Raw genomic sequence first — 12,392 nt, forward strand, 5'->3', positions numbered from 1 at the left:
TGTTCTTCCATCTCATTTTTACCATCTAATTTTTACCACTATTTTGAGTTTTGGCCACTTCTTGATACATTTTTGTTGCGTTTTCAGCATTTTCAGCTCTCGTTTTGTCCCTTTTTTCTTCCAAGAAACTTTTAGATTTGGGTAATGTCAAACGAGAGAGTGTGCTCGGTTCAGGTGGGGGTTAAGAGGTTAAGCTCTAGCCAACTGGCACCAAACCCCAAAACAGAAAAAAACTCTTAAACCTAAATCATACATGCAGACAAAGGGATTGTCCCCTCAAACCAAACCAAACCAAACCCACTTGTTGCCTGTTCTCCACAAACTCCCCCACTGCTCCTTTTGACCCATCATTCTCACACCAAGCCTCCCCTTCGTCCCTGCGGCGCGTGCACTGCGCTGCGTTAGGATCCGAGTGTGATTTTGTGAGGGTACAGCAGCATCCTCCAGTGAGCAGCCCTCCCCCCCCCCCTCGCCTCTCCAGCAGAATGCCCGACGTCCAAACGGAAGCAGGCGCTACCATTTTGAAACACAGCAACGCCTAGGTAAGATGGTAGATTTTTTTCTCTTTTAACCTCCCGCACCTCGCCCGTAGTGTCACCGCGAGCGGGCACGGAGTCCTTTCGCACGAGCCGGTGTCCGTGCGCAAAGGTTTCGGAGGCGTTTTCGCTTTGTCCGCGGAGTTCTCCCCGTACCGAGTCGCCGTGCCACACTACTGTATCCGCTGCTCTGCGCAAAAAAGAAAATGTGATTGTGTGCTCTTTCACGGTATCGATCCGCTGTTGTTGCCTTTGTTGTGCGTCCCGTTACTCGTGCGTGTATGTGGCGTACGCGTTAGCCTGTAGTTTACGGTTTTATTTCAGTTTCATTTTGTGTTGTTTTGCTTTGGCCGAAACCGTTAAGCATCCCCCTCGCTCGCGCTCGCTTACGTAGAAACGTGGGTAGACTGTACTGCTATGAACAGGTACAGCTAACTTCGTAACCCGCGTATTACATGTAAAGGTTTTTGTTTTGTCTCTAAAGTGCTCTGAGAGAGGGGGGGGGAGGAATGTCGACTCGTGTAACGTTGTGCTGCGTCATCATTTTTTTTGGTAATGCCCGAAGTGCTGCAGCCGTGTGTAACAGCCTAATACACGGGGTACAGGGATCGAGGGGAAAGGCTGTGCAGTACAGTAGGGGCCCGCATAACGCACATGCATTAGTGCAGCTGCTTGGAGCCCAAACCGAAAAATAGAAGTGTCACTCTGCGGTGTCGCGTTGCTCTTTGCCCTTTGATTTAGAGCTGCCATAAAGATTGTTCAGCGGAGACACAAGGTGTGGGCCGACCTGTAGCAGCAGCAGCAGCAGCAGGAGCCTCACATGGCAACACAGATCATGTCCATTATGTGTATAAGCTGCTGTAGTTTCACTTTCAAATGAAAGTTACATTCTCACACAGGACACCGTGTACCCACAGCCGAGCCTTGCCTCACAAGTCTGGACACAATGAGGAATGAGGCTTTTCATGTATCCCTCAAATACTTTTTAACATGCAGTGGGTTCAGGAAGTGTTCAGACCACCATTATGGCTGTATCTGATACTGGAGGTGGTCTTATGAAATGCAGTCATGTGACACATTTTTTGATGACCTCGGCTCAAAGTGCCACATGACTTTATTTTAAATGTACTATACCACCACCATAACCTCAAGAAGATCTTTATTTATATCGCGCCTTTCACAGACATAGTCACAAAGCGCTTTACATGAGACAATTGTACATTCACTCCATACTCTGTGGTGGTTAACTACGTTTGTAGCTTCAGTAGATTCAGATTCAGACTGACAGAAGCGCTGTTGCGACTGCACAAGTCTGCAACAACAGTCCCTCTGACCACCATCACACATTCACTCACACACATCATTCATCCTGGCCTATTGCACATGTGGTGTACAATTAGTGGTAGGGGAAACCGGAGTACCCGAAGGAAACCTACGCAGACACGGGGAAAACATGCAAACTCCACACAGAAAGGCCCCGTCCAGGTTGGAATTGAACCCCGGACCTCCGAGCTTAACCTTGTGCACATGTGTGAGATTGTGCTCGTGCTTATCCACCTCATTGTCAGTGAGCGACCCTCCACATTTTACAGCACGTGGCTCTCAAACCAAACATTTGGACATCCTTTTGTATAGGGTCTGATTCTTTGCTATTTTTTTATCCTGCTGTTTTTGTAAATGAAAAAAAGAAATGCATTATTTTAAGATCCCTGTAAAATTTTACCAATAGAAAATAAATATGCATGATTTTATTATCAGACCTTTGTTTGATAAAATAGATGTAGGTGTGTATTACATTCACTGGGAGTTCACCCTCGATGTCTTCTGTAATCAGTGGAGGGTTGATAAGAAGGGGAAAAAAAGAGTATTAATGAGATGAGCAAGCAATCAATGGACTCCTTTGTAATCAACATTCAGAATGGGCAAAGTCCAGACACCACTGCAAGGAGTTAGTCACACTTAGACGCACAACATCCCCCCTTTAGGCTTAACCGCTTCTTACTTCTTACTAGGGAGTGGTTTCTGAATGGCCGTTAAGATCTGATGTACCCTGTACTTTACTCCTCAGCCTTATCTCATAACAACATGGCTTGGTTTCTCTGCAGCGCCATGGACAAGAGCCACACGGTGAAGCTCTTCGTGGGCAACTTGGCGCTAGACACGACCCAAGAGGAGCTGTCGGCCATCTTTGAACCCTACGGCCAAGTGGTCAGCTGTAGTGTGCTGCGGCAGTTCGCCTTCGTGCACTTACAGGGCGATGGTTCGGCCGAACGCGCCATCCGGGAGCTCAACGGCCGCGAGTTTCGAGGCAGGAATCTGGTGGTGGAAGAGTCGAGGGGCAGGCCGCTGCACTCCACCAAAGTGTTTGTGGGAAACCTGAGCGGCATGTGCACCACAGAGGACCTCCAACAGCTCTTTCAGACGTTCGGAAAGGTGCTCGAATGCGACAAAGTGAAAGGTAACGAAGCAGCAAAGAAATGCTTTTTAGCAGTGTGTGAGAAAGAATGTGAATAGAAGATCGTACACATGTGAGGATGTGCATTTCAGAGACATAAAAGAAGTTTAAGTTGATGAGATTCAAACTATGTCTCTTCCCTAAATCATAGCAATACCTGTTTCTTTTCACAGGTTATGCCTTTGTTCACATGGAAAACAAGGAAGATGCATTACAGGCCATAGAAGCTCTTCATGGCACCTCCTTTAAAGGCCGCCCTCTGTCTGTGGAACTGTCCAAGGTTCAGCCTAGTAAACAGACGCCCACTGGAAAGATCCCTTGCGTGAACTGTGGCAAACAGGGGCACTACGCTGGAGAGTGTCCTGTGGGGAAGCCCTCTCTGGAGCAGTATCAGAGCCAGGCTGCAGTTCTGGCTGCTGCTGCTGCCGCTGCTGCGGGCCTGCCCCTTCAGGTCCAACAAAGTGTGCACAACTCTGTCTACAACACCTCTACATTCGACCCCACCTATGCCGCGCTCACTGGGATCACCACCGGCACTCGCACTGATGGGAACCCGGTGAATCCAGCCGTGTACGGGGCCTTGGCCAGTCAGGTGTATGGTGCTAATGTTGCCAGTCAGCTTTATGGTACAGTGGCCAATCAGGCGGGTCTGACTTCTGCTGCTACCCAGGTCTACAGCTCAGTGACCCCCAACATCTATGGGCAGGTGGCTGCCACACCTGCTGCTGCTGCAGCCGCTGCAGCCGCTGCTGCCTACTCCACCCCGGTTTACACCCCAACAGTGGCCAACGGGCCCGTCTACCTGACTGCTGCTCATGGGCTCGAGATGCAGACCGCAGCCGCTGCTATGAACCCTGCCTACACTGTAGGTCCTGCTATTTACAGTGCCGCAGCCCCAGCATACGCTCACATCAGCGCTATGGGAGGAGACCCCACTGCAGCCTTATTCGAAGCTGCACGTCAGGCACACTACTTCGCCCAGGGCCAGCAGGTTGTGGCTGAACAGCAGACGGCAGCTGTGGCAGTGGCAGCTGCTGCTGTTGTCAAGTCCGGAGAGAGAGACCGCAGCCCCCTGAGGAGATCTGCTGCTCTGCTGCCTGACCCAGTCATCAAACCTTTCATATACCAGAGGGCAAAACCTCGCCGACCACTCCTGCCCACACCAGCAGGACGCGCCGCAGAGGAGGCAGTGGAAGCTGCAGAGGACCCTATGGCCAGGTACAGAAGGATGTTTCCCAACAAATGTCCCAAATTAAAATAAATACATATCAAAACTTATTTTAAATATCTTAAAGAAAAAATATGAATGTAGCTATGATTCTTTAATGCCTGGGGACGAGTAGTAAAGTGTAGGGATTAAATAGAGCTGTGTTAAGAACTGTAAAACCCTCTCATCTCTCCACAGGTACTATGCGGAGTACTACCAGCAGCTGCAGCAGTTCCCCCAGTTCCAGTACTACCCTCCCGGTGCGATGGCTGCCCTGTCTGGGATGCCAGGAGTGACTGTGCCTGCTGTTCCGGCGATGACTGCTCAGCCTGTGGCAGCGCTGGACGCTCTCAGGCCAGTGGTTCCCGCCGCTGCGGCGGTGGCAGCCGCCATGGCTGCGCCCAGGGTGTATGAGCCGCCGTTGCCGCCGCCCACGCGCAAGGAGGCCATCCTCCGCCGCCCCGAACTCTCCCTTCACACGCCTGAGCCCCCCTTTCGATAGTCGCACTGCCCTCTCCCAAACCCCATCTCTGCCCTTCACAAACTCCTCAGCAGCTGTACGTGTGAGTGTGGATGTCTGTGTCTGGGGTCTCCAGTGTGGGGTGGGGTTCAGACATGAGGCTTGTCGTTGTATTAACCTGCTTTAAGAGGGCTAGAGCTGGTTCTGTTTGCAGACTCACAGTGCAGCCTCAGAGACGACTCTTGTCTGATTTATGGGCATTCTTTGATTTACTTTACAGTGCCAGTCTCACACTAGTGCCAGTATTAGACTGACCCTTTCAGTCAGTTCATTGCCTTTATTTTCTGCAACCCAGTCATGATTTTCTAGGGCCAAACTTCAAAACAATCCTACAGCCATTCTTTTTCGGCCTAGATAATCAGTTAGGGCAGCTATGTTGCAGCCTTTTGCCTTATGTTGAATGGTTTTACTGTATTTCATGTACCAGATGGAGTCCTGAGCTGTGCACTGGCTGCACTGTGCTGTTGCCAGCAGAACCAGGCTGTGACTTTGGAAGGTGTCTGTTGAATGTAAAGTTGTATGACTGAATGAGAGCTCCTGACCTTGCAGTGCACAAACGCAGCAGCTACAACTGCGGCTTGCAGACAATAGTGAAGCACACGTGAAACGTACTGTAATGTATGACTGCTCCTCACCTTTCCTAAACCTCTCCTTTACTCTGAAAGACACTGCTTCAGCTCTCGGCACAGCTGCCTACCTCTGACAGTCCACTTCAGTGTCTGTTGTTTCACTTTTACCCAGTCAGCAGCTCTGCGCTCTAAAGCTGCAGAGTCAGCGCTTTAGTTTGGGAGGACAATGACTGTATATATTATGTAAGTCCTACATTATCAGATGCCTTTTAAAAATAGTACATGTTTATTTTGTTTTTAGTGTAGTTTACAAGTCAATCTGAGGCACTAACTGTACAAACGCCTCCATGTGACTACTGAATGAGCTGTTTACAAAGGATCTTTACTCTGTATCCTTTAGATCTATGTGATGAGTAACTATGTGCCTATAAGCTTTGAGTGAAGTGCATTACGTGGAGGGTTCTCCCATTTTAAGTGCTTTTTACTTTACTAATCATTTCTAAAGAGGGTACAGGAGCTTTCTTGTATACTTGCACTTGATTTAACTTCATGTAATAGGTTTCAAAAGCCACAACGTGAGCCTTAAAGGTTCCTTTTAGCAAACAACAGTGATAGCACCAATGAAGTGAGAGATGGGGCAGTGTCTTTTAGTTGCTGTAAGTATCCTCCTCTATCAGACATGCTTCAAATTGTAGTTGCAAAAAAGTCAGACAAATGAGTTACGCCACTGAAAGCCTCACGTATTCATTCATTTTCCTGCTGGCGTATCTCACTTGTCTAGTTCTCCATCAAGTTTTTTTTTCTTTTTCTAAAAATTGGAGATGTATTTTTTGCAAGACTCTTTGACAGTGGTCTGAGGCACATGGACATACCCCTCCCCGCTCCCCCGTCCCCCTCCCCGTGGTTTTTAGTGGCTAAGTGACTTTTGCATCTCACTATTGTAATCTTTGTGTGTCGTATACAAACACATACCAGTTGCATCCTTTGTAGAAATATGTGGTTTGCGAAATGTCTTGTTTGCCATGTTTAAGACCGTATTTTTAGAAAAGTATTTTAATTTTTCTTTTTTAGGAAAAGAACAAAATCCGGCATGCTTTATATTGAGAATATGTATACTATAATCATTATTATAATGATAATAAAGAATGTTTGGCTGACTACTGTCATAAAGAAGCAAGGGTTTGGACATTTCCCCTCCTTCCTATTTATGTTCTTCTCCACTGTCTGTTTCTCCTGAGTCAAATGACCACCAGACCCTTTTGACTGGGGATCCAGGGGGAGACAGGTGTAGATGCTACCCCAGCTTTGCTCACTTTGTTCGGGGTAAGTGCGGGTGACGCTCCCATCTCTCTCTCCAGCCTCCTAAACTCAAAGCTCAATCACAATTAAGGGCTTTTTTTTCTCAAACAATCATTGAGGTGCATAAACGGCGCAATGAGTTTTTGCTGAGAGCTGGCGAGAGGCGCACAGATAGAATGGCGACATTTTGATCTGTGGAGCAGTGCTTTTTCTGTCAAGGCGCTCATCTCTGGGTTGTCCCGTCTGCTCTGGTCTGGTTTGGTCTGGTCTATCTCCCTTCTGCACCGAATACTCCCCCCGTCCCGTGTGTCTCTGTGTCTACTCTCTACTCTGAAACCTACCTGCATGTCTGATATATTCTGTCACTCTGCCGCTCAAAACAAAAAAAAAAGCCAAAAAAAAAAAGAAAATGAAAAAAAAAAAGGTCAAAAACCACCCGGTCCAGATGTGACTAACTATCTCAACTGAATTAGGTGCCAGCATCGGGACGCGTGAGCCATGGGGACGACGTTTAGCGCGGCGCATCCACAGTCTCTCTCGCTCTGTGTCTTCGGGCCTTCAAGGTAAATGAAAACATAACAGCCAGAAAGCAAACCAAAGCACTGACCTCACCTCTTGTCCCCCACCTGCCACTTTTTGACCTTTGCCTTTACCCCTCCTGCGCCTTCACCCCCTCCTCTGCTCCTCCTCCGCCTCCCGCTCCTCTGCTCGTTTGACTGGACACGCTACTCCCCCACTCCACCTCCTGTCTTTGGTGGAGCAAACAGTGCCCCCCCCTCCCCCTCTCTGACTCTCACGTGGTTGTTGTCTCGAGGAGATATGCAGTGTAGTGTCCATAGATTTACACACGGTACAAAAAAACAGGCCTTTAATCGATTGGGTGAACACAACCACAGATCCAGTGACCTCAAGAGCCTTAAAGGAGAAGTAAATAAAGTAAATTAGTCTAAAGGGGGGATGTCAAGACAATTGGAGAGTCTTAAAGCTCGGGATTCACTTTTTCTTAATGGATTTGAGATGTGATTTTAGTCCTTAATTGTAGCAATAAGGTGTAGGCAAAGTAACACACTTAACTTCAAAATATGCGCAACAAATCAGCCCTCAAATTCTCTGAGTCAAGGTCACAGTTTGTAAAAACTGCACAGAGGATTTTCCTATATGTTGTATTAAAAAGAAAAGTAATAAATATATGAAAATAATCCATAATGACATTAGTATTTAAACTCTTAAGTTACAGACAGTGCAGAGGAGAGTTGATTTTAATTATTTACATGAATGCATGAAAATGTAGGAACATTCCCTGAGTCAATTTTGTAGGTAAAGAGATGCACATCCACAGGTTCTGAGTCTGTGCTGGATCAAAAAGTAAGAATAATCAACAAATAAAAGATAAACTCACCAGCTTTTTAATATTGGCTCACCACAGTGACAGTTTGAACATTTTTATATATGGTGAGGCCGTCATTATCTTCTCCATGTCAATATTTATGTATCGTGCACTTGTGTTGTGTTAGCCGATACAATCAATGACGGAAGATCTCAAGATGAATTGTCAAAAATGTTACTGTAGTGGACACGAACTAGATCCAATAGGAGAAATCTGTACATTTATTTCAAATTCACAAAAAGCAAGCCTTAAGTATGACCATTGTTTACCTTTTATTGCAATGTACTTTTTCAGGAGGTTCAAATATACCAAATTTACTGACTTTACTGTTTCTTTAAGGCATTGAGATGGATCTACTTCTTGATTTTGGCTGCAACTGAAAAGCATTAACGGCCATATATTACAAATCATAAACGGTAACACTTGACATCACAGTACAGTGATAACATGGCAATAGGCTGGTAATACCATAGTAACGGGTCAATGCGTTTTGCTGCCCTGTTTCCTTATTATTAGGGTTAGAGCGAGGGATAAGTCCTGCTGTTTCCATATAATGACCATTTTATTACACTTTTAGACACACCTTAATGCATTTTCCACCCTATTACCATGCTATTATACTGCCACAAAGTAAAGTATTCCCCTTTAAATCATAAGCAAATAACGGCCCCAGCTGCACGTGGAGAGCATGGTTGGTGTTTTGTTGGTGTCCGAGGCTTGGCCCGTTTGGAAAGCAGACCCTGTTAGTTCACTCCTGACCTCCGCCGTGTTCGCCGGCCTCTCTTCCTCCCCTCCTCCTCCTCCTCCTCCTCCTCTTCACTTTCTGACCCCCCCACACCCACCCCGCCTCCTACCTGCCGCGCCTTTGCCTCTCGCCGTTCACTTTCGACTGCGCTTCATGATGATTATGTTTCGCCGCCACCGCCGTTTTTTGACACTTTGGATCTGGGTATGTGGCCGGATTTGATTTCCCAGAACGGTTCTCTTGTCTCGAAAGCCAAAAAAGGAAAAGAGAAAAGTTGCGATTGTGATATTTGATCAGTTCTTTGACCGCCATGTGCCAATCTAAAACCCCCATTTTCACTATAGTTGCAGAGCCTCGTGGTCTTTCAGTATTGAAGCAGGGTCGGAACACGAGTGAATGAATTTACTTCAGCTCATTTGGGTTCTGTGGCACGTTGAGCCCACTGTGTCTCCTTATCAAAAGGTGAGTCCACACCGGGAGATTATAACCTTTCTGAAATGAATGCGGGTCAATGCGCACGCCTTCTAGCAGCAGAGGAAGATCATTTGTGAGGCACATATTGTGTTACAATTATTTATACTTCAATCTGACGTGGCATGAGCACAGCTTTTGAGTACTTCTTATGAATGATAAGTATTTTAGCATCCCGTCTGCATTAAGTATAGTCTTCTGTAGATTCCCTCTATAGTCCCTTTATTATAAATCCTAGCCTCAGAGCTCAAGCAGCTCGATGCTAAATGTTACCCCCCCCCCCCCCTAAACTGCCTCACTCCCATCGCCTTCTCGCTCAGAGTCTTGGCTTTACTCCTGCTGGGATGTTTCCAGCCACGCATCTCTGCATCTCTCCCTGTTCTGAATTCACAGCACACCCCTGCCCCCCCCACCTTCTCCCCTCCCCCCCCCCTCCCCACTTGTCTCTGTGCTTGGAAAACGACCGAAGATTGTGCCGTTTCTAAAAAACCACGTTCGCTTTCCTTTTTTACTGTCATGATCTGCTGTGGCTGTATTCACGGAGATAACATGTAAAGTAGGTGGAGAACAACTTTTTTTTGTTTTTTGTTTTTTTATCATAAACCATTTTGCCTTGTATTTATGAAACTAATAAGTGTGGCCAGTATGCACCGATTTGGTATAACATTATGACCACTGGCACAGACGGTGTATTTTGTGTGAGGTGTTAGAGTAAAGTACAAGCGATGATTTTCATTACAGGCATCATCATCTGTGAGAAATGTTCCGCAGTGTCTTCAAGTAAATGCTGCTTTTTATAGAAGTGTTTGGAAAGCACAGTTTGTCTATCAGCCAGGTGGGCACAATGTTATATTATTGGTGTGATTATGTTTAGCACAACTTGAATAGACTGCTGCAGGACAACACCAGCAGCCCAGTTTACAGTAGACGATACCTCATTCACATTAAGTGTAGTTGTCTTGCATTTTGTGGTACATTCATTTTAGATGCTGCAGGTTTTTGTTTTTGTTTTGTCTATTCCACGATACATTTCTACTTACTTGACCTATAGCCGTCATACCTCTCCAGTATAATATGTAAAATAATCTGTGTATTTTGGTACCTTCATTTCACAGTAGCTGAAGCCTTTCATGTAGGTTAGTAGAACAGCCCGAGCTTAGTTACATTAAAATGGCTGTAATTAAATCAAGGCACGTGTAAAGTGTCTGGAGAATGTGTCGTCCCAGAAGGAAAGGGTTCATATCAAAGACAACTGGTTACTGTGAAAAACAAATCCTTTACTGTATAATTCCTGTATAATACTGTATTTAATCTATGTTTATGAAATATATTCGCATGCAAGACATTAATAAACTTTATTTTTTTTCCCTTCTAAATTCTGCCTGTCTTTTTTTATTCCTCGTGCTTTTCATTTGAAAGATTTGAATGACGAATGTGAGTGAAAGTGTGTTGTTTTGTATGATTCTGAAACCTTGCAATGATGCTGTGTGGGGACAAGCTGCTCTCATTGAAGAACAACAGGTTTATTCTCTGAAGATATATGATTATTTTCTATCTTTTATTTATTGCATTTGATTGGGCACTACACCCATGTAAGATGAGCATTTGACTTAAGCAAACAAAATCCCATCTCAACAAAACAAGTTGCTTTTTAAAATGTTATGGCTGATTCTACAAGATAACACAGCCTACAATATCCACCCGGCTTTGTTGTTGGGTTCTAGTAAATGTTGAAAAATGTGTCTGGGTTTTACAGTTGAGAGGTCACTAGCAGCGACAGGTGCACGGCACAGGCCATAAAAACATCTATGGCGCTAAGGGGCGTAATGGACGTCTCTGTTAGCCACTCTGGGGCCTCCGGGCGCCTGCCTCTGTCAAAGCACCACGCCTATTACACCTTTTTAGGATTAGAACCCGATACCCAAGCAGTTGGTTCCCATACTTATTGGGGTGCGGTCACGTGTGGCACTTTTGACCAGGAAAGGAGCACCGGCCACAGGGTCTTCTGGTAGTGGGAGCACCACCTCCGCACAGGCACCTCGCACCAGTGGAGTCTGTTCTCTGCAGTCCCCAACTGTTGCTGATTACCATTATTTTAGCCTAAAGTGAGGGGGACACTCGCGGTCCTGATACAGGCGGCACGATGACAGCTGTCGAAACCCAAATGACATACAGCAACTCCTACACGATCCTCCAGGAAGAAGCGTACATGACCCAAGAGGACGACTGGGACAGGGACCTGCTGCTTGACCCTGCCTGGGAGAAACAGCAGAGGAAGGTAAGTTGGAATGGTGCGCTCGGAATAGTGGCAGTCACCTTTGTATCTCTGTGCGTAATTACGCACGAACGGCAAACTCGCCGTCAATGGGACAGCAGAACTTTAATGTATCGTGGCCTAATGAAGTGATGTGAACATTGTATTTCCTTGGTATAAGTTCACTGTGAGACCAGATTGCGCCTGAGCTGTGCCGCACCTGGCACTTCAGTCCTGCTGGAAGCTGTGTGAGAGCAGATATTTTAGGCCGTGGAACTTTCTCAGTGTTGTCTTTCAGTTACCCCTGATTGCCTTGCGAAGGCTGTCTAAATATAATCTCCCCTCCCCACAATCCAGCCTGCACTTTAATAAAAAGGGTGGAAAAAATATAGCCCCAACAATTTGCAATTAAATTAGCCTCAACATTGTAGAAATTAAAATCAACAACTTTGCCTTTTAGTAAAACATAGGCTACAGTTTTGCACAAAACATGTTTTTTTTTACTCTGTATCGCTTGTTGATCAGCTGTTCAAATAAGTGAAATGCGCATAATCTGTATAGTGTCAAAGTAGTTTGATACAAAGCTGATGTAAACTCTACTATTTTTGGCCACCAAAGCCGCACCGCTGTTGCCATGGAGACACCTGGCGTACCAGGTGTACGTCATCAACATTCACAGATGAACAAACGGCAACATCCGAGGCTAAAATAGGACACACGTAAACAAAGGTAGTGCTAAAATAGCATCTGTATGTTTGTCGGTCTATTGTAGTACAATATTTGATTTATTACTACATTCTGCAAGATAGACTTAGCCACAGGCTATCTGTAAGGGACTTTAGCAGTTGATGCTAACAATTAGCCTACAGTTAGCCTAGCTGGTAAATCGTGTGGCACAGATGTGATGATCAACTTGAAATCTACTGCTGACCAATTGATTTTTAAAATG

The 12,392-nt window shown here is 45.8% G+C and overlaps 2 protein-coding genes across 3 annotated transcripts in view; both read left to right on the forward strand.

Moving 5' to 3' along the window:
* Positions 1-412: 412 nt before the first annotated feature.
* rbm14b (RNA binding motif protein 14b) lies at positions 413-7,521 on the forward strand. 2 transcript variants are annotated; one of them, XR_013794045.1, is made up of 5 exons: positions 413-542; positions 2,642-2,994; positions 3,165-4,209; positions 4,397-6,610; positions 7,060-7,521. XR_013794045.1 is itself a non-coding variant. In XM_079580197.1 (4 exons), the coding sequence occupies exons 2-4, from the start codon at positions 2,646-2,648 to the stop codon at positions 4,698-4,700; spliced, it is 1,698 nt and encodes a 565-aa protein (XP_079436323.1). In that variant the 5' UTR covers positions 413-542; positions 2,642-2,645; the 3' UTR covers positions 4,701-6,996. The 2 variants fall into 2 exon arrangements, 1 of the variants encoding a protein (XP_079436323.1); XM_079580197.1 differs by lacking the exon at positions 7,060-7,521 and having other exon boundaries at positions 4,397-6,996.
* A 3,652-nt stretch (positions 7,522-11,173) lies between these two features.
* actn3b (actinin alpha 3b) overlaps positions 11,174-12,392 on the forward strand; it is a 30,377-nt gene continuing 29,158 nt past the window's right edge. The window contains exon 1 of the mRNA XM_079580351.1: positions 11,174-11,467. Coding sequence (XP_079436477.1) covers positions 11,333-11,467 — 135 coding nt within the window. The 5' untranslated portion in view covers positions 11,174-11,332. The remainder of the gene's footprint in view (positions 11,468-12,392) is intronic.

This window comes from Gobius niger, assembly GCF_951799975.1.
Source record: "Gobius niger genome assembly, chromosome: 21".
NCBI lineage: Eukaryota > Metazoa > Chordata > Actinopteri > Gobiiformes > Gobiidae > Gobius > Gobius niger.